General features: G+C 40.9%; 1 protein-coding gene across 1 annotated transcript in view; it reads left to right on the plus strand.

Annotated features, from left to right (window-relative positions):
- The first annotated feature begins 15,521 nt into the window (after nucleotides 1–15,521).
- Nucleotides 15,522–27,179, plus strand: part of CMTM8 (CKLF like MARVEL transmembrane domain containing 8) — a 34,884-nt gene continuing 23,226 nt past the window's right edge. Inside the window, exon 1 of the mRNA XM_038129146.1 lies at nucleotides 15,522–15,718. Within this exon, the coding sequence (XP_037985074.1) occupies nucleotides 15,551–15,718 (168 nt within the window). The 5' untranslated portion in view covers nucleotides 15,522–15,550. The remainder of the gene's footprint in view (nucleotides 15,719–27,179) is intronic.

Raw genomic sequence — 27,179 nt, forward strand, 5'->3', positions numbered from 1 at the left:
GTGGCTGATTCCATCCACTCTGGAGTTACTCTTCTGACCATTTCTGAATTTCCCGAGGTTCGTGTACGACTGCACCTGTCTTACAGTGTGTTCCTTGTATTTAGGAGATGGGTATAGTTCAGCACCAGATACATGTGTTTACCACTGGAATTGAAGGAAGAAGCTTGGTATAAAATGCCCAACATATTATAACTTTCATCCAAGGCACTGCCTTGCCTGTCATCGGAGACCCTCCCAAGTACAGGGCAACAGACACTACCTCAGCTGCTGGACAACGTGGTCAGTGAGATCTTTCAGTATCACTGGGGTTCCTGTACTGTGTACCCAACAATGTTTGTTTCTGTTGGGTGTTGAAGTTGAAAGACTTTGGGAAGTAACAAGAGCGCATTGTGCTCAGTTTTGTCAGTTTGTACGTCAGCCAAAGGGGTGGGAGGTGTCACAAGTGTTTATCCAGAGAAAGAAAGGTCTGCTATTTAGTGTGGGACATCATACTGTAAAACAAGTATGGTTTTCTTGGTGACCAGAATAATGCTTTTCTTCTGAAAACCTTAGAGCAGTTAATAAAATGAGAGCAATTTCTTAATCCATTGTTTACACATAGGGATACTGAGAGGACTAAAGATGGTTGCCCAGCAAATCTGTACCTAGTTGCATTATATTCCTAATTTTAAGACGGAATTTTAGCCATTAGGTCATTTCTTGGGGTACTTTTATCTCAAAATTATATTTATTTTAAGAGTGCATGAAATCAACCAATAGAATAAATATATAAGTATCTCAAACATACCATCCAAAAGGGCTTAAATTCTAATTAGCCTGAGTCTACAGCAAAGTAAAAAGCCATCACAAGAGAATTAGGATGGACACCCTTGTTTTATGTATCTTCTTAAGGGGGTGGTGCTTTCTCACTAAATCAGTGCGAACAGGCTGGGTGTCTCTCATTGTCTGACTGCAAATAACAGCCAGGCTGTACAAGAAACACGGCAGACAAGAAGTCAGTCTGTGCTGGTAGTTCTTCATAATGCGCCCAACCTGGACTTCCTTGTAAGCCTGGAGTCATATGAATGAATTGCATAGATTTCACAGCAGTGAAATTGCATAAAGCTGACATAAAATGTCCTGGAACACATGGCACGTCATACTATTAGAAAGCGTAAAACTGTTTCGTTTCTGCCTGTCTCCTGGCTGCATGGATTTTTCTCCTGTGATTTGCCATGAGCTGATAGAAATCTGAGCACTAAAAGGTAACACTTCCATTTTGAATAATGGATGAGAAGAGCATCTGCCTCCAATCCCAACATGTGCAAAGGAGAGGTGTTTGGCATTCAGCTTAAATGAAATATGGTTCTCTCTCAGTCTGTTCTAACTTGATTTTAGATCCCTGCTTTGGGTAAGGACTTTTAGATACTCATGCTCTGTCAGTCTAATTCTGCTCTTATTGAAAACAATTGCAGAACTTGATTTTAAGAGAAGAACAATAGGGTGGCACCCAGCATGATGGTATCTCTGTCAAGAGTTCCCCATGTCTAAATTGAATTTACCTATTTGTTATATTTACCTGTTACTTACAGTATCTGTTTTAGGTTTAGTGAAGGGTAGTTATAGGGACATTGGGAAGCATTTGTTGATTATTTCTGTAAGTTACTGTGTGAATTTCTGATTTTCTGTGTGAACTACTGATTTTAAAAGTATGCTCTTCCTGTAAGTTATGCTGAAGGCATCAGTGAATGATAAATAAAGTACCGCTCTGACCTGTGTGAGCAGTCCTCATTGTTTATATGGAGGTAGCTGCCAGAGTCTGCTCAGTCTAATCCACATTGCCCTCTGATGTTAGCGTTGCTGTTTGTTGCTACAGTGCACATTTCCTTTTCTCACCTGGATGAGAGTCATGTAGTGTCCTTCACCCTACAGCTTTTCTTCATGCCTGTTCCAGCTTCCTTCCTTCTCATCTTTGTGTAGCTGCACCTGTGTGTGCTGTTTTGTAGTGAGAACCCTTAAGAAGAGTTCTTCATATCAGAAGGTGGATGTGTGTACATGGTCACACATGCTCATCTACACAGGTAAACGCCTACTTACCTTGCTTTTGAATGTCTGTATGCACAAATAAGCCTTGTAAGGTGCTGGGAATTTTGCACAGGATTTTAGCAAGGCTACCAAGAGGATTAATGTTCAGCTGCCTTTGCACTAGCTAATGTCTATCCATTTAAAGCTGTCTGGCTGTGAAGCTAGCGCATAGATTTCTTCCAGCCTGTCCTCGGTGCCTGTGATGGCAATAAGTCAGGTTGGGGTAATTGAAAACATTGCTACTGTTTCAGGGGAGCAGTGTCACATCCATGCTTCCAGTCCCTGAAGCTCTGAAATGCCATGTTTGTAGAGAACAGTGTGTATTTCATGTTCAGGTGAAAGTAATAGTGACATTAATTGAACTAGTTTGCCCTTTCTTTCTCCAAGTCCGCGTTTATTATAAACCGAATTCTTGTCATAGGACCATACTTCAGCTCTCAGCGTGATAGATGTTTTCTGTATGATTTGTGTTTTTGAGGACTTGGTGAGTATCTTTCAGTTTGATGATTACTGAGCACAGGCATGTGGTAGGCTCAGAAAGTATGGCCTTGGGGATTTTCAGTTTGCTCTTTTGCTATTTAAAGGCTGGAGAGAGCTGGAAATCAAGCCAAATCTGTTAGCAAGCACTGGCTGGGTTCCTGATCTACATCATTTTAAATACTAGCATTTGAAATGCAAAGTCAAACACAAGCACTTGCATCACAGCTGCTCAGGATTGTGAGGCTTTCTTTTTTTCTTTTTTTTTTTTTTTTAACATGCTGTTCTTTTTTTATGTACCCACTTTCTGTATTGTTTCATCAAGAAATAAACCTACCTGTATTGTGATCCATGCTTTAGGAAGCTCTAAATACTTGAAAGCAAAGTGAGCACAAAGCAAGCTGCTCTGTACTGTGATTGCTGAGCAGAGCCAGCCTTGGCTGTGCTTGTGCATTGGATTAAAGCCCAGGTTTTATAGAAGTATTTTTAGTGGTATTTTTATACCAAATTTATATTTTTTTCTAATTCCCACTTACTGTGCAGATTTGCAATGGAATGTGACAGAGATGCTTTGGGTATTTTGTTGTTTCTGGGTTTTTGTAAAATTTAAAGTATGTGTCATCAACATAACATCATTTTCTTCAAGCTTCAAGCTAGGTAGTAATTGCAGCAGCGCTTGGTCGTGCCACTCTTCCCTCGCCTTTGTTTAGTCTTACCCTCCTGTTTTCTTTATCTGCATTTTTTCAGGCTGTAGGCTACTACAGATAAGGAATACCTTTCATTACTCACAGAGCTGTAGCCAGCATGAAAAAAAAGGATCAGCATGCTGCCATGTGCATTTAGCCTTGTCTTATGTTTGATGCCCAGCAGGGAGGTTAAATGGAATAAGGTCTTCCAAGCTTTCATACTCTTGGGTTTAATCCTTATGCCACTCCCATCTTTATTCATATATTGACTGTTTTAAAATAGCAGAAGCTGAAGTTGTTTCTTAGTGGTGTTTCCTGGTGCAGTTGCTCAGTCTGCTTTAAGTCTCTAGAGTAGGTGATCACACCAAGATCTTGGTAGCTAGCAATAATCTTTAATCCATCACTGCTTAAGCTTTGTAACAAAAGCTGCTTGTGTTGACTCTAATATATTCCTGCTCTGGAGCCAGAGAATCCTACACTTAGGTATAGTCTACCTAGTTCTATACTCTCATAATTTTTCCCCCTCAGAAATTTTATCTCCATTATGAATGACATTATATGAATGAATTATATGAATTCTCCATTATGAATACATTATTCACAGAAGCATTAAAAAACTGGTAATTCAGCTCCTTGAAACCATTTGACAGAGGAATGTGCAGTTTCCAGGTATGACAATTTCCAGGTGTGGCTTTTCTTCCAAAATACAACGTGGTTGCCTTGACAAGGCTGGGCAAGGCTAGAGCAGCAGAGGTGTTTGCTAGGAGGCACAATTAGCTTTCTAAAAGCAATCAGATTAGAATGGAATGGGGTTGCACTGCAAACCCTACAGGTAAATTATTTTAAGTGTTAACTTGTACATACTATGTATGGAGAAGAGAGGGAACAGAATGCAAAATACTGCATTTGTTGGAACATAAGGAATGAGCCTAAGTCAGTTTTAACCACTGCAAGAGATGGTAATACAAGAACATGCCCTGCAATACGGAAAGAGTGAAGACAAAGCTGTTGAGAGTTGATTGAAGCCCCTTTTGGCCTGTCAGTCTGTACCAGGCATAGCTTTGTGGTAATAGCTTAGTGCAGGAGCATTCCTTTCAAAACTAAAACCTGGAAAATGTCTCAGAGGACTTAGCATTTGCTGAAGTAGAAGATAGATTTCACAAGCACACTTGGTGTTATCAAAATGCATAGAGATAAAACCATTGCTGTTGAAGTTTGCTTCCCATTCCATGTATTGCTTCTACAAGCAAGAAATGGAAAACTAAGATGAGAAAAATATGCTGTTCATGCGTTATAGACAACTTATGCAGAGGAAATATGCACTTCACTCACTTGGCTGTGGGATCATGAGAGTTCATGAAAATGTGATGATGGTCATGAGAAGGGCTGGCAAGAGAAATAGCTGCAACTTCCTCAGGGTTGCACATACTGTATTTAACAAGTGAGAAGTAATCAGAAGTGTTGGTTACCTCCTCATCAGTTTGTGATATTTCTCAGAGCTAAGCTAAGCAGGATTAGGTCTGACTAAGTAGTTAGAGATAAGCCCTCAAAGCAAAGCTCCTCAAAATGCTCTTCCTGAACTTCTGAGGGAATTATCTTCCTTCTCTTCTGCAATTGCAGATTCAGAGCTAGAAGCGGGAGCCCTAGGTAACAGGCAAGGTAGCCATAACCTTGTCTATTAACATTTTGATGTAATCCTCAGACTAAATAAGTATAATGCTGCCAGCAGCTCTGCCCTGTTGTCATCAGAGGCTGAGGTTAAATGAAAATAACTGATGGTTAAATGAAAATAATTTACTCCAGGGACACTCCTGATTTCAGATGTGATTTTATTCATCTAATATGGCTGGGCTAGAAATCTTCCTGGTTGCTTCCATCTGAGAAATTGCGTATTGTACCCAAGCTCACTTCCCTAGCACAAAGCCGGCATCACTGTTTTGGGCTTTTTTTTTTTTTTTTTTTTTAATTGCTACTGTAACCAATCCTAAAGTGAAGTGTAGTGGATGTGGTTACATGACTTTTGAAGAGGCATTAGTACCATGTTTAGCTAGAACCTGTCATGTCACCATGTGGGCTGGATCAGGAGAGCATCCAAGGAGCAGTGGGCAAATATTGGGAGGCTTGAACATCTCTGTTCTTGTAATGTTGCGACAGTAATTAGGCTCAGAGTGCCTGGACAGGCAGATTTTAGGAAACAGAATGGGAACACTTGAGAAGCTCAGCTCAAGGTACCTTGTGTTAATTACTGAGTTAGACTAGACTGATTTAAAAGTCATTATGTTATAATGACTGGGAACTCTGCACCAGGCAACCAGGCTTCACACGAGTCCTCCTTGAAGCATCACTAGAAATGAGAATGTGGTTTATTACTACAGAAGTTATATGGTGAATATAACTGGTTAGGGAACCTAAGCTATTCTAGGCTGCCTGCTTGAGTCAGGATAAAAGCATTTCAACTGGACTGTTAGAAGGCAGTGCCTTGGATTGCTGACCTTGCTGGACATACCTTAAGGAACCAGTGACATCATTCCCTGGGACTGCCTGCTGTCTCCCTGCTTCTGTGTGTTAAATTCACATTTTAAAAAAGGAAGTGTATGCACAGACAACACTTGAACAGGAAAAATGTTTAATTTTCAAGTCTGCTTTCAGCTCTGAAGTATTAGTCTTATCATATGATTTATCTCTATTCAATGCAGTTTTCTTGGGCATACCTATTTCCAAGTATTTGTGTAGCTAGACAGAGCTTTGGAAAGATTATTTTGCTTTCAAAGGAATTATCTGTTTTGAGATGATTAGTAAAATATCTTGAAATCCAGTAGGCAAATCTCAAGAAATAGCTGATCTTCAGTTTAATACGGATTCAGAGTGTTTGGGGTTGAGGGTGATTTGGCTTGGCAATTTTTTTTTCTGTGCTGCCTTTGAATGAACACAATTTACTGCATCTGCTTTTGTCCAGTATTCTTGACTGATTATAATGAATTGGTGGCTTTTTTTGGAACAACTTAAGTCAGGGGATTCACTTCGACACACAGGGTAAGGGTAGTTTCTCTGTGTAGTGATAATGGAGAGTCTATGCCTATCTTTGTCACTCATCTTTAAAAAAATATTTTTAATCACCTTAATGAAGAACTGGAAATTAATGGTTTCTTTTTAAGGCAGGGGTTCACAGAGAGCAAGTAAGGAGAGTATCCTTCAAGTCCTGCCTCTTCTTCACTTCCCCAAATTCAGAGGTGGACTTGAGCTGTATCACTCACACTCAGATGAGGGAGACTGAGGATCTGCAAACTCTCCTTTCCCCTCTCCTAGAGAGGCTCCCCTTTCATGGCTCCCCTTCTGTGCTCTTATAAAAACACTGTGGAATACTTGTCCTTGTAGTACGGGTGTCTTCATCAGCATTTTTTTTTCCTTTTCCATGTGTATTTTTTTCTTATCACTGGTTGCCTTACCCTGGGTTGCTTTATATATTGGAATATTTTTGCAGGCTGGAGGATGTCACCTATAAATCAGCTGCTGATTAGATAGATACCTTGAAATACCCATTGAGGTATCCCAGTGTTGTTCTTTGCTGTTGATGAAGATAATTTGTTACATCCTGCATTTCAGCACTGATGAACTGATGTAATCCACTTAACTCATATTTCCCTTACTTGTGAATTACATGAAGAAAGCCTTCACCAGTAATTTCAGACAGCTCATAAAAGAAGTATTCTGGCACAAGAAGGATGCTTGCATGCAAGAAATCATAGAATCATTTAATTTGGACAAGACCTCTAAGATCATTGAGTCCACCTGTTAACCCAGCACTGCCATTTTCACGATGAAATTGTGCCCCCAAGTGCCATAGCCACATGTTTTTTGGAACACTTCCAAGGATGATGATTCCACCATTTCCCTGGGCAGCTTGTTCCAATGCTTGACCACCCTTTCAGTGAAGAAATTTTTTCTAATATCAAATCTAGACTTCCCTTGGAGCAAATGAGATTTCATCAAAGTAATACCTGGTTTAAATATATCACTGCTAACTTCAATATTTTTCATTGCATTGCCTGCTGGAACAATGAATCATGAAATGATGACCTCTCTGATGCTGAAATAGCAATCACAGCATCACTTAAAAAGAAAGCCCAGCAGTTTTGATGCATGACCTTCATTTGCACACATTGATACAGCTTGTTTCCTGGGCCTCTGATTAAATCCTTGTGAGGATGGCAAGTGAGTATTTATTTGATTGGTATATTCAGAGAATCACACTGCTTTTGTAACATCATAGATTTGATATATTTAGTGACCACTGTTGGTTTTTTCTAATAATTGTCTGGATCCATGAGACATGCTTATGTATGCCTCCGTGTGTATATATATATATATATATTTATAAAAAATCAGGTTTCTGATGTGCTGAGGAGATGAAGCTGTCACATCCTCATCTTCATAGTCTCAACTGATCAGTCAATTCCAGGTGAACATGACAAAGAGGAAGGTCACCAGAAGATATCAAATTCTTGTAAATGCCAAGAACGTGCTAAGTGAGGGTATGCTCTGTAGAAAAATCTGCATAGAATGGATTGCTCTTACAAATACCCTCACTGCAGCCAGCACAACCAATGGAGTCTGTACTTTTCTTGAGGTGAGCCAACCTCAAAGTTTATAGGAAAATAAGCTTTTTCATTGTAGAGATGTATGGGGGCATCTGTATAATTAAAAATCTCACATCATAATTGTCTCATAGTTAGCATTAAGCCAGACATTTGCAAATATATGATGGACTTCATTCACCTCAATATCAGTAATTAGAGCCATATCCATTGCAGAGCATCCTCTACTTACTCCAAATCTAGTACTGCAAACCACAGGGCTGTGCCAGTTCACATAGTTTAAATACCAGGGATGCCCTCTGCAGAAAGACAATTTTAGCTGCGCTATGAGCTGTTAGAAAAATCATTCTTGGTATGTTTTTCTCATTGTTCAAAGAGCTTAGATATCCTAACTCCTATCGGCTCTTCTCCCAATCTCCTAAAATCCCCAAATGAAAACCTTCCTTTCTTCTAAAATTCTCTTTTCCCTCACTGATCTAGGGAAGAAGCATTATCCATGCTCAGTAGCTAGTTAGCAGGGTGATAAATTACTTGACAGGATAAGCCTTCTCAAGACATGGCATAAATGGAATAAGCCTTTGTTCTGAGGAAATCCCAATCCCTCCAAAAGACAGCCTATCATCCACCCCCTGAGTCCTATAGTCTCACACCATGCACTGTTCTCACATAGCCCAAAGGCTGCAATTTTCTTAGAAAACAAAGTGAATTGAGAAATTTAAGTAAATTTGTCTTTCTGATTCATTTAAAAATCCCTGCGGGTTTTACTAGGCCAGCAGCAGAAAACACACTCTCTTCCCTATAAATACATGCAGTCATAACAGAAACATTTTTCTCTCTCCCCTGTTTCTTCAAACTCCCACTTCTCCTGCAAAAGATGTTTTTGGGAAGCTAGAACTGGAGGATTCATTAAGTGCCTTGCATCACTGCAGGTGTTTTTTCATGCACTGACACATGACCTACCAGGTATCAGGAGCTTTGCATGCTGGTTCTTTGCATATCTGTAACACTAATGCTCTGAAAGCGTCCAATGATTTACAGTCATGAGCAGTATCCTGTATATCCTAAAACACTGGTTCCTGCACCTCTGTGTCCTGCTTTGAATTGAACTTGACTGTGTTTTGTACTAGGGAGAATTGTTTATTTGCTTTTGTTTTGTTCAGGGCTAAGACTGCTCTGTGAATACAAACATCAGGGTCATTTTGTTCTTTGCTGCACAGAAGTCTTTCGGCACTTGTCTAAATGCAGAGATAAAGTGCTGATTTGAAAATACCAATGCTATATTGCTCATCTTTCAGATTGCTATATTGCTTGCAGATTTCAGGCCACTATGTGGTGTACTGTGTCCTCTGTTAACATTTTCCTCTCCTGTTAATGGATAGATGTCAAATGTCTGTACTCCATACTAACAGAAAGGCTGTGTCAACCAGTCCCTTGGTTGAAGAGCAGTAAAACATCTGCCTGCACTTCTCTGCCTTTGCCTTGTGTTCCCCAAGATTTAGGTCAGTGCCCTGCCAGGCTCAGTTCTCTTCTCCTGCACTTCAGCCCCCTATGACAGAGCGCTCTGGCGACTCGCCCCAGTCAGCTGGCCCCTTTCTCTGCAGGTCCTGCAGTCAGCCCTCTGGCTTTTTAACTTTCTCTGCATGAGAATTTTTCCACCCTTAAACCTTGCAGTCCACCTGCATAAAATTGATTCTCCCTGTACAGCAGTTTCATCACCAGTTTTCATAGTCCAAACACAGCAAGATTCATGAGATCCTTTATTCTGCTGCCACTCCAGGAGATGTGTCAGGCATTGGTACTGCATGTGTACTGTACAGCTGGGTGACTAGAGTGTTAAAAAGACTGACATTTTATGGAAATAATTGGAATTAATTTCTGTGCTTTCTCAAATCATTTGGGTCATCTCTTGTTGTCTTCTGTATAATAAAGACCACCAAATTTGTCAATGTAAGTCTGGTAAAGAGTACATTTCAAATAAACCTATAGCTTGGAATTATAGATTTAAAATTATGGAGAGTTTCATGTTTTATTTAATAAATCCTTCAAATAGCTAATCATGCTATGTGAAAAAAAATTCATTCAAAAAGCCCTAACAACAAAACCAATTTCTTTTCAGTCTGAATTTTTCTAGTTTCAGCTTTTAGCCATAGTAGTTAGGTTTAGTTTAGTTAGGTTTTTTACCTGCCATCCATGTCTTCTCTCAGTGTATATACAGCAAGCTCAAGTGGCCTCCTCATTATTTGGAATAAGGGACACTTTAAGTCTCAGGCCTGTGTCATGGTGTTGTACCAACCACAGCAGAGCAGCATAGCTCACTGTTTATTATTTTATTTAAGCCTGCAAGCAAACTGAGTTGGCTGTGAACTCTCTCCTTAAACTTGGATGGTGCTGTGATGAAACCATAGTAGAATTATACAGTCTTTCATTAATTATCTAAACACAAATACGGCATTGACAATTGTTGGAGGTGGTATTTTCCTCCAGCTGTTTTGCACTGGGCTTGGGTGCTGTATAAACATTACCTGCTGTGATTTACATAAACACTTAGGCAAGCACCACCTTTAGCAAGTAGAAAATGCACATGTCTTCAGTGGAAGTGTTTATATTCTCAGTGATGTAATCACTAGTATGCGTTTGCTCCATAATAATATTTAAAGGTCTGTGGTGGACTGCTGACCCTAATGAAAGTATTTATGAGTGTGCCTCGGGGACAGCCTGCCTGGACATGCTCACGGGCAGAATCAGCTCCTTCCTCACATAACATGACACCAGACACTCTTGAGTATTGGGGTGGCCTCTGATTTGCAGGTGTGAGAAGGCACAGCCAGCAGCTGTGCTTGGAGCTGTGCTTGGAGGCTCACTGGAGAGCAAGACGGCCGAGAGCAGCTGGGAAGCAGCCTGGGAAATAAAATGCAGACATCTCTTGCAGGTGCACTACAGAGCTGAGGCTCCTAAATATGAAAACCACAACTCTTGTTCTGAGAAGATTTGTACTTCTCGCTACAAACTCTTTTTAATTTGAGTAGATGTGCTCTCTGCCCTGAAGTTAAGCACTTAAAAAAACTAAGTGTTTAGGGACAGTTTTTTCTAAGTACAATTCAGCTCTGAAAGAAGTAGGTAATTTTTCCTCAGCACAGTATCTGTGACATAGTTGTGTTGCAGGGCTGGGAAGGATCTTTAGATTCCCAGAGCAGATAAAACAGCTGGTGAAAGCCTAATGCAAAGAAAATACACAGCTTATGTACTCAGTGCTTTCTTTCCTTAGCACAGTCTCTATCACCACACAGTTTACTTAGTGTCGTGGGTTTCAAAACTGAAAAATAAAATCTAAAAGTCAGTATGTTACTGTTCCCAGCACAGAGTTAATTATCTGGACAGGAAAAATATGTTGTAAGACGGCGTTCTGGCAGGTAAAATGACTGTGTGTCTACAGTCAGGACTTTGTGCATATAATTCAAGTAAACTTCATGTAAAGAAAGAAATATTTGTGATAAGAGGCGTACAGAACATATACAGGTCCATCCTGCCTTTTCCAGTATTAGGGTAGTAACAAATACCTGCTGATAAAATCCCATGCACTGTCATTACTTTGATTGTTGTTTCAATTGGTATTGATTTTATATTCATTAATTTTAGGTGCCCAAGCTGCGAAACAAAACAAGCCTCGTGTTCAGTAACCCCATGTACAAACAAGGATTCTCTATGGATTTACCAAATAATGGCCATTTTGAAAATATGGGCATCTCATCCGTTCTCTCTCTGTTGCAGCAACATTGGAAGATCCAGGTATCTCAGTCATGAGAATCATCTTTTCTTTGTGAAATATGGATTCCTACACAGAGACATTTGCCTTGATTGATCATGTGCCTACGGCACATGTTACTACCAAAGTACAAATCAAGTATTTCTGGTTTGGGTTAGTATAAATCAGCTTTTCCATACGGTTGTAAGCTGCCGAAGGGTAAAATATGTTATAAATTATTTACTTGAATACTTTTGTAGCTCAAAGCCTACACTTTGCTAATTCTGAAAAGCCACTAGGAAATTTCCAATCATTTCTTGATTTAATGCTAGCTAGAAATACCTCATCCTCAGATTATTAGCACAGTAGAATGTCAAGGGTGAAAATATTTGTCCTGGACATCCGACATAAATCCCCATTCCTTGTGTGAGACCTGGGTTTCACGGAAAGTACAGCTCCTTTCTTGCTCTCTTCAGATTAAGTTTCCTTAGCTTTCTTAGTTCACTTAGGTGGTTTAAATACTGTAATTTTTTTGTTTGGACTGAAACCTGCTGATAACCACTGAAAAATCTCACTTGTCTTTTATATGTTAATGCATTTTACTTACCTAAAAAATAGCCTGAATGAGTTGGACGTTTGAAAATTCTAGGATTTGGGAAGGGGGAAGGGAAGCTCTATTTCAAAACCAGAAAAACAGTTCAGGAAATTCCAGTCAGCTCCACTCCTTGGGCCTGTGAGTCTACTTTAATTAGCACTTCCAGCTGGCCAGATTGTTGCTAAGAAAGTAGTTCTAGAGAGCTCGATCAGTAATGTTAAAAATGTTGATACCTCAGGATTTGAGAACAAAACCAGCTTAAATGGAAGACTCTGTTAATTAGATAATGAGACATTCAGGAGTAATCCCTTTACTGAGAAACCTGATAATACCTTTATCCACTATTCTGCTTTTACTAAAACATTTGCATTCACCAAATTGCATATTTTTTCCGAATCAGAGTTTACTTCCTTCTAGCAGTTGACAAATAAGAGGTTACAATCTTGACTGGTGTTTAAAAGCCTTGCTGATCCTTCCCTTGAAAGGTTAATTTAAAATAAAGAAAATGGGCCACCTTTTTCTCTCTTGGTAGTTCTGTAATAAAAGGTTGATTGTTCCAGCAGCAGCATTCAATTATTCTGTTTCTGATGCTATCTACATGTAAAAAAATCTAGCTAGGCTTAGCTGGTCCCTGAAGGCTTTCCAGTTCTAGCCCTCAGTGCAAGGATGCAAAACAAAAAAATTAGAGCTTCGCAATTAACATTCAAAATGTCAAGTATTATGTTGTCAAGTTAAAGAATGAAATTTGCTTCCAGGAATATCAGATACAGAAAAGCTTCTGGAGTGTTTACCCATTTTTTAGTGAAACTCATTCTTTGAATATGTTTGCTGGAGAAAAATAAGCTAACCAGGGAAGTCAGAGTGGCAGCCAGTGTTCGGAGAAATTGCCCACAAGTGTAGCCCTCCAGTTGCTCTTGAATTAATCATGATACTAGACCTCTACAACAGACATTGAAAGTGTAGAGTATATTAATATAGCTGAAGCAGAAAACAATTGATTCCCTATCTGTGTTTTTATTTTACTTTTTTTTCTTCCCTACAGGAGCTGGGATGCTCAGACAATAGATGTGCAGACCAAAAGCAATGAAATTTATTGCTCTGATTCTGATGGCTGAAAGAAAACCAACTCTGACCCTCAAGAGTTTAGGGTATAAATAAAGAGTTTTAGAATTATGCATGAACACTGAGACCAGTGAATAACATCCTGGAAACATGGTGAGAATATACATCCAATGTAAAATAAACCAGCTCTCTAAGGGAAAGTGATGTGAATGGCTCAAACAACTTTGAAATTAGTGTTAATTTTGATAGCAGCATGAATTTTAGCCCCACATTTCCTCACTTTTACTTACTGATCTTCTAGGTGGAAAACTTGAAAAGACGGGAGATTTTCTCTCAGAGAGGAAAATCGATGCTGTTACAATGGGTCCTCACAAACAGCAACAGGGGCATGGCAAAGCAGCTCTGGCATTGGAAGGAACCTTGGCAGTGCTGAACAATGAGATAAAGCATTTTTTACCTGCAAGCCAGTTGAAGCAGGCCTCCAGACAGACCAGTGCACAGGTGTGTTCTGTTCCTTTAAAATATCAACTCTTATATGAAAGAAAGAGATAAAATAGGAACACAAAACCCGGATAATCCTGTTAATGTCACAAAAAAAAAAAAAAAAAAAGGTTTTGCCAAAAAGTAAAAAATTCCTTGTTTCATGATTAAGGAGTTGTCTTCAGTGGTTTGAGTGTGTATTAATCGGTATTAATGGTCCCTTTTTTCCTAAAAAAAAAAAAAGAAAAAAAAAGAAAAATAAAAGATGCTATCTGTATATCTTATCGTGTCAAGTGACAGGCATCATGTTCTGATGACATGCAGTTAATGTTTGCAAAACTCTGCCACATTTCTTCTGCCATCTTAAATAAAAAAGTCACCAGTGTCTAAAACATTTGCATTGAAAGGCTTTACCAAATTGCATATTTTGACCTAATCAGAGTTTACTTATTTTCCTAGTTCAGAGTGTAGAGAGCGTGAAGGCTCCACAGAGCCTGAGCCAAGACACGTGTTCCAAGAAGCCCATGGAGCCTGTACTGTGACACACACACACACTGGGAGCAGAGGCACAATAATGTACAAGAACAGTTCCTTTGGGTAATTCATGTTTCCTGTATTTCTGGGAGAAACTCTCCCATACTCCTCCTCTTCCCTCCCCAGCTGCTTCAATCCCTTGCTGAAAGGTAATACCACAAAATCCAGCCTTTGTTATCCAGTAGGAGAGCAGCAGTAAACAATTCAAGGACAATAGCCACCAGACATGTGGGAAACACTTCATTTTTACTGAATAGCCACCAAATCCTTTGCTAATTAGAGTTCCTGAACGTTGAAAATAACTATAACCTGCTTGCTTATTGTTGAAACCCCATGTTTTTTGGGGAATGGAAGATCTCTTTAGAAGCTTTTAAAAGATCCAGAAGTGTTTGGATTTGGTTTTTTTTAAGACGACACCTCAGACTGGAAGACTGAAAAGTACAGGTTAAGGAACAGCTCAGCACTGCCATGTAGTATAGGTCAATAATGACTTCATACTTTACATTTCCAGTGACTTTTATGGCAGATTTTACTTTTCCTAGTAAGAGCGCAGAGGGCACGAAGGCTCCACAGAGCCTGAGCCAAGATACACGTTCCAAGAAGCCCACGGAGCCTGCACTCTGACACACACTGTGAGCAGAGGCACAATAATGCACAAGTCTTTTGCGTTGTTCAGTCTCTTGGTTATTTGGCAGACCCCTGCAAAACCCTCATTTCCAGCTCTGGGAGGGCTGTGTTAGCTCCTAGACTCTTGTTCCCCGCCCGCGGCACTTCACGGCGGTTCCTCCCCCAGGGATGGCAGCCAGTGGGGACAGCCACCTGCAGCACCAGCACGGCTCCAGCCTTCGCTGCCCGTGGAGCCAGGGGTGAGAGCCTGGAGCGACGATGGCGGCCGGCGCATGAGGCTGGACCCTCCAAGCCGTGCTCGCCCATGGGGCTCTGGCACAGACAGCAGCGCCTCAGCTTGGCTCCTCGGCCGCACTGGAAGCAGACGGGATCCCAAGTGTATAAAAGTCCGCGAGGTCAGGAGATGGTTTTAAGAGGGGACGCGCTTTGACCCTCATTCGCTACCGCTGGGGATGCCTCGCAGCGGCAGCGCCGGGTCCCGCCCCGGGGGCAGCGGCGGGAGGGCTGGGCGGTCTCCGGGGCGGGCGGCCCCGCTCCGGACCCGCCTCTCTGCCCGGGGCTGGGCGCCGAGCACCCTCCTCCTCCCCCGCGCCCGGGCGGGGGCTGCCCGCGGCGCCGGGGCCACACAAAGCGGCGAGCGGCGGTGCCTCCGCGCCGCCCGTCCGGCGACAGCCGCGCCGCGCCGGCCATGGAGCCGCCCGTGCCGCCCCAGGAGCAGCCGCCGCGCCCGCGCTCGCACACGGTCACCACCACCAGCAGCTCCTTCACCGCCAACCTGTCGGCCAGCTCCAGCACCCTCGCCTACGACAGGGAGTTCCTGCGCACCGTGCCCGGGCTCCTCATGGTGACCGAGATTGTGAGTGCCCCGGGGGCGCGGAGGGGCGGGGGAGCCTCGGGCAGCGCTGGGGTGAGGGATTGGGGTGTCCCTCAGCGCACCACCCCGTGCGGCTGCCCAGGGTCCGTGCCCGCGGGTGAAGCGCGGGGCAAGGACGAGCCCACGGGAGCAAGAGAGGCTCTACGGCGGGGCACAAATGTCCCGCCTGGAAACTGGAAAAGTAGCGCAGGGCACACGCGGTCTGTTCAGCCTCCCGTGGTATCTGCGGTGTCATCTCGTCCCGTAGCGGAAAGACGAGTTTTGGCAGACTGGGAGTTTTGGAGACTTTTCTGTAACCACATTGGTTGTGTATGCTTTGCACTTGATAGCACACGAATAGTCATGAAGTGAGAGTTAAACAATTTATCTTTGTTTCCTAGTCAATAAAAACCATTTCCATACGTTCTTACTGCTTAGGTACACTTGTGCAGAGTGGGAAATGAGCTGATGCCTTTTGGGGTTGGTAGTGGATTTGTTTTTTGCAGGTAGTCGATAAGGTGTAAGTGAACATACAGAGGGCCAGGCAGTGCTAAATTTGGTCACTTGCCTTAGTGGTAGGCACTGAATAGCACGACGCCAGGAATCCCTCTGCAGGCCCGTGTGCCCTCGGTGTGTTGAGCAAGATACTCAGCATCTCCTCTTAAAAATGATCTGTTTAATTCCACTCATCTACACTATTCATAATTAAGGGTGTTAAACAGCTGGCTGCCCCAACTAACTTTTTGAGTTTCCTGTGTGAAGTTTTTGTTGTGCTCAAGCTTCAAGGATTAACTTATCAGACCACATTCGTTTTCAAGGCTTGAAAACATTGTGCTTCACCAGAGCAGTGGAATTGCTGTTGGTTTTGCTGACTTCAAAGTTAAAATAACCAGGCGAAGCTTCAGGCTGATGTGTGATATGGGACCTCTGGCAGGAACAGTGCCGCTGGAGAGAGGTGCACACTGAGATGCCAGATTGCTGTGCAGGCCAATAGTGATGAGGCTGTGAAGTCAGAGTCCGCTCCCAGCTGGTACCCTGTGTGCCAGTGTCCTTGGGAATTCTGTTGATCTCTAGTAGATAGATGATTGTAGGCTTCTTTTGGCTGTTAAATACAGGAGATGCTTCACTGTCAAAGCTGTGGTAGACCTGTGAATAAACAAGTTTTTTAAATAATAGCTGCTTTCTTTTCCACCCTTTTTCAGTTAGTGGTTACAACAGAGTTATGTACCTTTCTGGTACTTTATCTGAAGAGTGATCCCATTGTAGATTGTAACAGAGGTGCCCAAGGCTTTTCCCGAACCCTGCTGGAATGTCATATATTCATCCTGGCTGTGAATACTGGATCAGCTGCACTCACATTGAGCTACATGGCCACAGGGCATGGACAGGCTCTAGCTTACTCTTTGTTGGAAGTGTGCCTTCTACTTCGTGTTGAAGGTTGGTGTTGTGCAGCTTACCTTTCTAAACAGTGATGATGCTTTTTAGAGGGATTTTGTTTCCTCTCAGCCATTCCTAACTCTTGGGGATCATTGTAAAATGTGAAATGAGCAGTTCCTGGCTAACTCAAAGGAGCTAATAGAAGTCTCTAATGTAGATTAACTTTTATTGGTTTCCAATGATATATCTGAGAGAACAGAGTACAGTTCTGGTATTAAGTTGAAAGGTATAAGGTAGGTCCTATGGAAGTAGAGTACTGATGGATAATGCCTTTAAGGAAATACTTCTAATTCTTAACTCCACTTAATTTAAAGCAGCTAGAGTAGCTGTTCTTCCCTGAAATTAAAGAAAAATATATTAGTCAAGACCTTTATATGGAATTAGCTGAAAAACTCCAGTTACTAAAATCAAATAGTGAGTTTATATATGTGTGTGTGTATACATATATATATATTTGGCATTGGGTTTTGGTTAAGCATTTTCCACCAGTTTGGTATGTTCTTTTTTTCTTTTCTTAGAGAAAATATGCTTTAACAGAGCATGACTAGAGATCCCAAGATCTCTACTTCAAAACTTGCTGTGCATATTCAGCAGTATTGGAGGCTAAATCAGCCTGTTCTGATTGTTGTGCCTTGCGTGTACTGATTTACCCTTCAGGATATTTCTGACCCTCAGTACTGATGCCCCAGCTTATACCAAGATCCTTTTGCTAAGGATTTTCAAACCTGTAAATAAGACCAGCATGTAATTCAGTCTCAGGAGTTTGCAGCCTGGTAGATATTTTCCAGTCTAAGCTCTGAGCTCTAAAGGACATCTGCTGTGGTAGGAGCATCCCTTTGCTTCTGGAGCCCCTTCTCTGGGACACCTGTGACATGGACAGGGAACAGGACTGTTTTTAGTAATATCTGCTATCAGTGCAGCTACTCATCTGCCAGATCCCATGTCCATGTTAAAGCTGAGCTAGGGGCATTAAACAATGGTGCTAAGTGCTCTGAGAGTTTGCACTGTGGGGCTGCATAAATATTTGATCATTGCTGCTGTCAGTCAGCAATGTGCATGCAGCAAAAGGGGTGCAGTCTGTGTCTCCTGGCTCTAAAACTGGAGCTCTCTTCTCTGTGTAGGCAAAGGGTAAATCTGTGTTATTCTTTGACCAAAGAGAATGGAAAAGCAGAAAGTTACCACATAAATGAAATATTCCAGCCCCTTAAATGAAGGATCTTGATCAGGTTTTGCTCCCACATCCCTAATTTGCGTACTGTGAAGATGAATTAACTGCTGTGTGGAGTTCCATGTGTGCTGGTAACCAGCCTACATCTGCACTGAGACTGTGGTTTAATGGCACAGTAAATTCAGCTTAACAGTTCCTACTAAGAGATTCTTTGTAGTCGTGCAAAGCACTGGTCTGCTATTAACTCAGTCTGCTGTTTCAAATTTGTTCAAAATGAGTTAGCTTTATAAAGACAGGTTTTATGATGGATCAGGTATTATCCATCCTTCATGTAGCTGCTTTAGAGCCTGTGTAAATGTGGGATGAGGCTGACTGTGCCTATTCAGCAGTAATAGAATTATGTACCCAAACCTGGTTCATCTTAATTCTGTAATGCCTTTTGGTCTAGCACTGCATACATCTAGCATGAATGAGCTCAGAAATGCAGCCTGAAGTGTAGGCTAAATTACCTGGTGCTGACAGATTTCCATTGCCTTTGATGTCTGCCTCCATGACCAGAGCAGGTGCAAGGTTTCCTGCCACGCACTTGGAAAGAACTGGGGTCAGTTCATTTCAGTGGAAAAAAGCAAAATGGAAAATACCACTGGGTTTCTGAGAGCCCTTTGGAAACTGGCATAAAACATTACTTTGGTGCATGGAAGGCTGTGCAAAGCACTTACATAAAGAAGTGCTTGCAGGACAGGGCAGGGGCATCTGACTCTGGAAACTTGCATTTACTGGCCTTAGTTGGCTATTGACTCTGCAAGTTAATTTATCTGCACGTCTCTAACTTCTCAGAATGTCTCACCCATTCTTGGAATATGTGAACTAATCTTTGTAAGGAGCACTGAGATCCATTGGTGAAAAGTAGTATAGAAGATGTAAGTGGTGTTACAACAAAGTCTTTAAATGAGAAAATGAGATGTCAATTGCCTGGGTTGACACTGAAGTAAAAATACATCATATAAAGTAATTGATACTGATTCCTACAGTGTAGCACCACCAGCCCCCCTGGAGGATTTACAGTTTCAAAATGAGCAAGTATAGCGATTTCTAGAGATATCTTTTGAGTGTTTCTTTTCTGTAAAATGATGCCCCAGAAAAGCTACGTTTATCTTCCTGGGACTTTTATGGCCAAGAAAAATGATGGCAAGTGGTACCTTCTCAGAGCTTTAAATCAGCTTCTCAACTTAAGCATTATGGATCACTTTGGGGAGGTGGAGGGTTTTGTGGTTGCTATGGATGTAGTTATAAAAATATTTACTTTCTAGCAGGATGGCATTGATCTCTTCAGATTGTTGCTTCATACCAGTGTGTTGCTAGATGGAGTCTCTTGTAAAACTTGCACTACTGATTTTAAGGCTTGTGATGGCTATTTGACCTTGACAAAAACAAATACTTATATAGCTTGGAAAGGTTTAGAAGGTTGTTACTCTGCTGCTGCCGCATATGAGATGGCAAAAGTTTTAGTTAATTGTACTTACAGTTGCATTTCTTTATGCTGTTCTATGCACATTATTCTTTGAAATGCCCAGAATAAAATAGGTACTTGAAATAGAAGCCTGATAGGAATTAATTTACTTTATTAGCACCACATCAAATTGCAGTTCAAATTTATGTTTCTTGACAATAAAAATAATTTTGATCACTGGTTCACTATTCTTCAAATGTTAGACCTTTGAAGGTTTAATTCATAGAGAAGTTGACTTTGTTTATTCTAGTAGGCTGGTGACCCTCAGAATATTAAATAGATATTGAAAGTTAGGTCAGATCTAAGATATTGAGGTTGCCAAAACCAGAACAACTGGAAATGTGCAAGTGTTTGTTCAACAGACTTTTCACCTTTGTCTTTTTCCTGAGAGATGCATCAAACTCATCTGCAGATATTCAAGTGTTAAATTAACTCAGCAATAAAGTCATATAAATGTTAAGAAAAACAGAATAATAGAGAGGGGATGATCTACTGTGAGAAAGCTAAAATACAAAAATTGTACTTCAAGCTCTCCTTGCATTTAGCTTTTTCTTTTAGTCTTAGGGCCTCTCTGACTGCTGTTCAAAGTTTTAGGTACATATACCATTCTCCTCCTGCCCTCCCATTTCTTGGAAAAGCTCAGAAGCCTGGAGGGAGTTCCAAAGAGCCTCTTTCCTCACCTGAGTGGCAGCAAGACTTTCTCTTCTCTCAGGAATAGTAGTGATTTGTTTCTTTTTTCTTATAATGCGATTTTTACTCCAATCATAGCATGTCTGCTTGCAAGTAGTTGACAACACTGAGCCACCTCCTGACATGTTGAACAAGTGCTTTGCCTAGAGGAGATGTACACAAGCACCATCTTAATATTATTCACTTTGAATTACTGAATGGAAAAAAACCAAATCCTGTAGTGACTAGTCAGTCACTTCATCCAGCAGCTTCATGCTCCTATACATGAATAAGAAAACACACAATATAAAGTCTCAGCTCTCTCCTTTGGTCTTGATCAGACAAAACTCTTGCTGAAGTCAGGTTTCAGTTCTGCCTTTCTCAGGTGCTGTTGTTCCACTGCTAACCCTTAGCAGTCTTTAGTGTACTGAATAGACACATCTATATGATTTCCATCTTCCTTTAGGATCATATAGTTATTTCAAGTTTTGTTTCCTGTAAGGTCTTTGGTTTCCTGGACAAGATCAGGGTGTTTCCTTGGGAAGAGAGAACTGTTTGGGGGACACAAGAAAACGGAACCTTTTGAACCTGCTCCAAGTGATGATAGAAACAGTGTTAGGGCTAAAATGGTAGGAGGGTGAAAATGCCTCTTAAACTGACTGAAGATATTTTACCAAAGGTTAAAAATGCAAAATATTCTCAATACGTCAGAGTTAAGGTACAATATGTATGAAATGTCTTTATCTCTTCATGAGAAGAATGCTTTAAAGTCATACTTAAACATCTACGTTGCTGGGTGGATAGTGATTATAATATAAATCCTCCCCCCACCCCCCAAACTCTAGAAATTATTTTTCTTTTCTGCCTGCAAAAATTCTTATGTGCACAAACCTAATTTTAAATAAATAAATAAATAGATCTTTTGGGGCTTCAGTGGCCTGTGTCTGTGTGATAGTGAAAAGTGCAGTCCTCCCATTATTCCTAATGGAATAGGCAGAGCTTCCCAGGTGCTTAGCTTTAGCATGATGCTGTGGCTGGGTGTGAGTCTGATATAGTCAGTCATCATGATGATATAGTTGCAAAGAGACTGTGACTGCATTCCTGATAATTGCCTTTTTCCAGATATGCACAGGAGTCCCAAATCCCTGGGTAATCGTGCTATGGGAAGACAGTGGTAATGCCAGATGGAGATAACTGATAAAGATGGAGACACCTGATAGTGCATTTTATCCTAAAATGAAATGAGATCCTGGACTTCTCTGTATCTTTTTTTCTTTGTGGTCGATCATTTGTTGTTCAGCTGGGATTGTTGGGAATTTTTTTTCTCCCATTGTGTTATATTCTCTTTTTTCTCTTTCTGTACTGTCATTCCTGCCTTCTGTTTGTGATTATTTATTATACACTGTTAAGACCGCAGATTAGGGGATCTTGAAGTAGTGTATGCCTATCTAAAAAACCCTGTTTTCCATGCAGTGTATGATGAAGAGGTGTATTTTTTGGCAGCATAGAAAGAATGTGAGCAGGAAAAGGACACAGAAAGAAGTTGTCTATAGGTCACACTGGATTCTTGCAAAATTGTTAATGGCCCCCAGGTTTCTGAGTCCATTAACAAAGTGCTGCTTCTAGAGCAAAAGCAGATGCCTTTCACTCCCTGCCCTTTGGATGGGAGTACTCCTGTGTACCTGGGGAGCCCACTGATGTGTCTGCTCTGTTCTGTGCTCTGAACCTCCTGTGTAGCATCAACAGGCAGAGTTGGAGCAGTGGTGCCTGAAAGATTCTTCTTAAAAAGAAGAATCTTAAAACCACAGAAAAATTCTCTTGGGGACTCTGAACCCTTCAGAATGGGAAGTGTGGAGGGAATGATGATGTTTTGTTCTTGTTAGTTGATTGCCTTCTCATTCAGCCTACTGTTCTCTTCTGGGAATAACAGTGCCATATATTTAGTTTATAATGGTCATGTAGACAAATATGCATATATATATATATATATATATATATATATATACACATACATGCATATACACACATACATTTATATATGTATAAATAGGTTTTAGCTTCATTTTATTTTGGACAAAGTACATATTGTATTGTGTGATATTTCTGTGCTTTTCCCCCTTTGAATTCCAGAAAAACAGCAGAATGTGTGTCCTTGCAGAGAGGACCTAGCTCTTTTTTTTTTTTTTAATGTCAAACAGCAAATAGCTTTTAGTGTCCATCAGGCCTTTGGCAAGGTAGTTCTGTTCCTGTGGCCTGAGCCAGTTCCCCATGGAAGCTGCTGGCACTAACTCACCTGCCTCTGAAAGGAGCAGATCGGGTATAAGGCTCTTAAAACTCCAGTGGAGGAGGGACTGAGTAAGGAAAGAGTCTAGTCACTGCTTTCAGTGGCACCTGGGACCGGTCCAAGGAAAGTTTGGTGTTATGCTTATGTTAATGAACTTGAAGAGGCTGAGCTCTTGGTTCTACACGCATTAATACAGTATCCAGGCTCTGCCAGACCTTTTCACTGGCTTGGATCAGTCCCGGGCGTGACTGCATTTTTGCCAAGCTAGAGCACAATATTGAGTGTTTACACTGACCATTTTTGCAAGCTGTGGGTGTGCAGATGACACTGATGCAAGCACAGGTTTGCTGAGAGAAAAATCTTCAGAGCAAAGCAAAACCAGTTTCAACAAATTGGTATTGTTAGAGGTATGCAGTCTGTGCAGTTTGTTCTGGGCAGCCACAATGTTTCTGGTCTGATTTAAGATGTGCTAAAATCAGATTTTGTAGAACTGAGGCAAAGTAGGTGTGGTAATAATCAGTAAGGTGTCAGTCTCTGGATAGATCATAATCTAGTTATGAAGAATAAATAAATTAAAAACATCCCAAGCAGGACCCTGGAAAGAGGCCATGTGGGAAAAGCAACCTCTCTGATCATACTCTGGTAATCACTTCTTGTCTTTAACTGGTAGCCTAATATGCACAACTTGAAAGGAAATCTGTCAAGAACCTCTGCTTTATACCGGAAAATAAGAACAGTCTGTATAATCAGCTTCAAATGTGGCTGCTGTGTCCAGGCCTGAATTTAAATAAATTCAAGGTGACACTGTCTTTGCATAGATCATTTGTTTAGCCTCAAAGTTGTGCAGCTGCTAACAGGCTCCCTTTGTTTTTTATCTTTCTTGGCTTTTTTTTCTTTTTGTTTCCTTTTTTTTCCCTGTCTGTTCCTTTAATATATATTTTAGCATATGTTCTCTGCATTCAACAATAATGGTATTCCAAAGGCTTCAGCTCCTATGGCAGGTAATCGCTGAATGGGGCAGCATGGTTTTGACACAACTGTAGGTGAAATTTAAAAACTGAGACAGAACGTTGCAGGCAGGAATTCAGCTCTGAGGGACAGGAGAAGAGGTTAAAAAAATAAAATCCTCTATCAAAAGGAAAACATCTGCAATGTGTCTTTAAAATGACACTTCAGCTGATAACATCAGCTTTGGTTGTACCCAGCCAGAGACAGCCACTGTAGGGCAGACTGACAAGGATCAAGTGAGGAAAAGGTGAGTCTGTGGTGATTGCCTGTTACTACTGCTGTAGGTTGGAAAGCATAAACAAATGCACAATTGTCCTTTACAGGCTCATGACACAACTGTGATTCATGCTGGGGAGAGTGGTGCTATAATTCAGTCCTTAGTGGGGAAAAAAAAGACCAAAAAATGACAGCATTTGTGCTGATTTGGTTGTAGTTTAATTTGTAAATGGTGGTGTACCTTGCTATCAGGAACCCCATGTGCTGTTTCAAAGAGCTTGCATGTGTATAGGCACTTAATAATTAACAATTTTAAAACATTATTATGTTATTAAGGTCTTGGAAATTAAGAAGCACCAAAATTAGTTTCACCCTGGCAGTGTTGGTTTTGTATTGAATTGTGTGTAGGTACTGGAATCCAGTCAAAACCTGCTTGATTGTGTTTTTTTTATCAAGAAACTTCTGTCATGGTCATTGCACAGAAGAGCTTTTCTAGGCGTGACTGGGATATTATGCACACAGCATTGGAGGAAGTCATGTTGTGAGTAAGGAAAGGGATTATTCAAAGGGAGAGGATGGTCTCCTGGCTAATTGCTTCCTTGGAAAATTTGATTTTTATCTTCTTGAACCATAATGTTCCTATGGGATGCTAAACAAGGCTAGTAAGCCCTACGTTTCACTGTGTTCACTCAACTCCTTGTTTTCTGAATCCCCATCTTTGGGTCTGAGTTGCAGAAAGAACAGTTATTCTCAGATGTGTCTGAAAGTCAGTAGGAGCTCTGTGTTCTAAAGATGCAAAATGCAGTGCCATAATAAACGCTGTGGGAAAAGAGTTCCAGAAATTCGGCAAGAATTGGCTTTTGACCCTAATTTTAGTGCACTGTCTAAAATTGGGATAGCATAGTACTCTATCTCACATAGATGTGTTTAATAGTTTATTAATCAACTTGTGGGGCAATACAGATAACACAGTGTTTTTCAAGAGCCCAAGCAGATGCAAAGCTCTGAGTTGCAGTTCTGCAGGCCACGCAAGTAAACAGGCAGAAAGCAAAATAGGGGAAGGCATAGGGGAAGCCTGAAGGAGGCTTTCCCTTCTGTTGCTGCATGCCGGTGGTGGTGTGGAGAAGGGGAAAGCATGTGGTCATAAAATTATAGGCTATACCATAATGTGTACTTAACCAAGGATAGAATTAAGATGTGTGAAGAACTTGTTTCTGGAAGTGTTGCATACTTAGCTGCAAGTATTTCAACATGTTTCTCCCTCTCTCTCGTCCACCCCTCTGCCTCTGTCCCAAGTCCTAATTTTCCATCTCTCTTCTGTGGTGGGTTTGGCTTTTGTTGTCTCCCTGCCTCATTTCTTCAAGTCCTCTTGTCCAGCAGTTCAGGGCAACTTGCCAAAGGCCTGCTTTGCATGATTTTCATCTGCTTTTCTTCAGGCTTAACAGAGAAAATCAATGTAGAAAATGCAGCTCCTACACCAAAAGTTTGGGAAAGTGTCGTTTTAAGAGAGGAGGTGTTGGGCAACTGAAAGAACAGGCTCTGCTCGGTATGAGACATCCATCTTTAATGGTTTCATAAAGCTGTGGGTGGACAAAGCTATGAAAAATACCGTAGTATTTTAGAACAGTATTAGAAATACTGATAGTGATACAGTGATTTAGGAGGTTGTTGGTGAATATTGTGATATGTTTAGTTCTTGCATTCATCCAGAATGCAATTTTTCTAAAACAAAAGGCATAAAACAGGCTGGACAGAGCTGGATTTTTTGAGACAACAATCTTGAGATCTCAGTGAAAGATGAAAAAGGCTGAAAAGCTCTTCAATGTAAGAGATTCAGGCTGCATGGAAAAACAAAATCCCTGCTGGAATTTCTGATGGATGCTTCAAGGCCTCTCTATGTGCATAAGCCATGTTCATTGGACTGTGCAATACAGCCATAACAGTTACTGTCAACAGTCATTGCCAGTTGACCTCCAAGCTGAAAATATTTTCCCATCCCCATGCTGTTACTAAGATATAGCACAGTATAAATCAATACATTAATTAGTGTTCTTTTTATTTGTCCTAAAGCATGGGAAGGAGTTTGGATGCCAAATAAAATTCATACTTGACAGGAAGACAGTTGTCATTGGGAAACTACTGTTTTTAGTTTTGGAAAACCACAATCCTTATTTTACTCTTTTGAGTACATTCTTACATTGCTGGGAGTTAACTTTAAAAGGCAGTGTGCAAGAGGAAAGTAATGACCTACTTGAAGAGATGGCTCCTCTTGTAGTGTGTTTTATGTTTGAAGCATGAGCATACATGTAAAGATGTATAAAACTAATCTTGAACATACAACACAGGCCTGTGGAACTGTAATTTAATGATGAAACTTGCCAAGAGTGAAACAGTGATGAACAGCTTATATGTTACTAGGTACAATTTCATCGTTCCATTTGGTATATCAAAAGGATTTTCTGTTTAACTTCCCAGCAAAAATGGTAGGAATCTTACCCAAGAGAATAACGTTCCCAAGCAGTTTTTTCAAACTGGGGATTTCTTCCTAGGCTTTGGCAATCATGAAACGTGACCAGACGCTTGTACAAAGAACTTGACATTCTCTTTACGCAGTAACAGACAACTATCTAGCAAATGTTTGCCTGAAGTAAGCAAGTCAAGATAATGTGTTAAAGGTGAGATGGGGTCTCTTGTAAAGTGTTTCACCAGCTCAAGTTAAAATTAAACTGAGTACACAGTGATAAATGAAAAGGAATTCTCTAAGCTTGGTTACATCTAATTTTCACTTTCTTATTAAGCTGTACAGTGTAATGCTAGTCTTTGGGGGGAAAAAAGAAAAAACACAAACCAAAAGAAAAATCCCTCTCCCCCCAAAAAACCTCCAAAAAAAAAAACCAAAACCAACCCACCCTATACTATGCCTGAAGTAATTTTCACTCTAAAAACTGAGCTTAATTTCAAAATGCCTCTTCAATTTATGTCTTGGTTTAAAAAAAATGGCAGAGAAGTGAACTTTAAAAAGGACGCTTCATTTTGACTTGTGTTGGTTGGTGTTTCTGTAGATTACATATTACATGGACAATGCACACACGCAAGAAGATGACCCTGAGAACCAGTGCAAATACAGTCCAGATGAGTTGATGGGAACAAAATCAGATTAAGATCTAATGTA

The sequence above is a fragment of the Motacilla alba genome, chromosome 2 (assembly GCF_015832195.1).
Source record: "Motacilla alba alba isolate MOTALB_02 chromosome 2, Motacilla_alba_V1.0_pri, whole genome shotgun sequence".
NCBI classification, from domain to species: domain Eukaryota; kingdom Metazoa; phylum Chordata; class Aves; order Passeriformes; family Motacillidae; genus Motacilla; species Motacilla alba.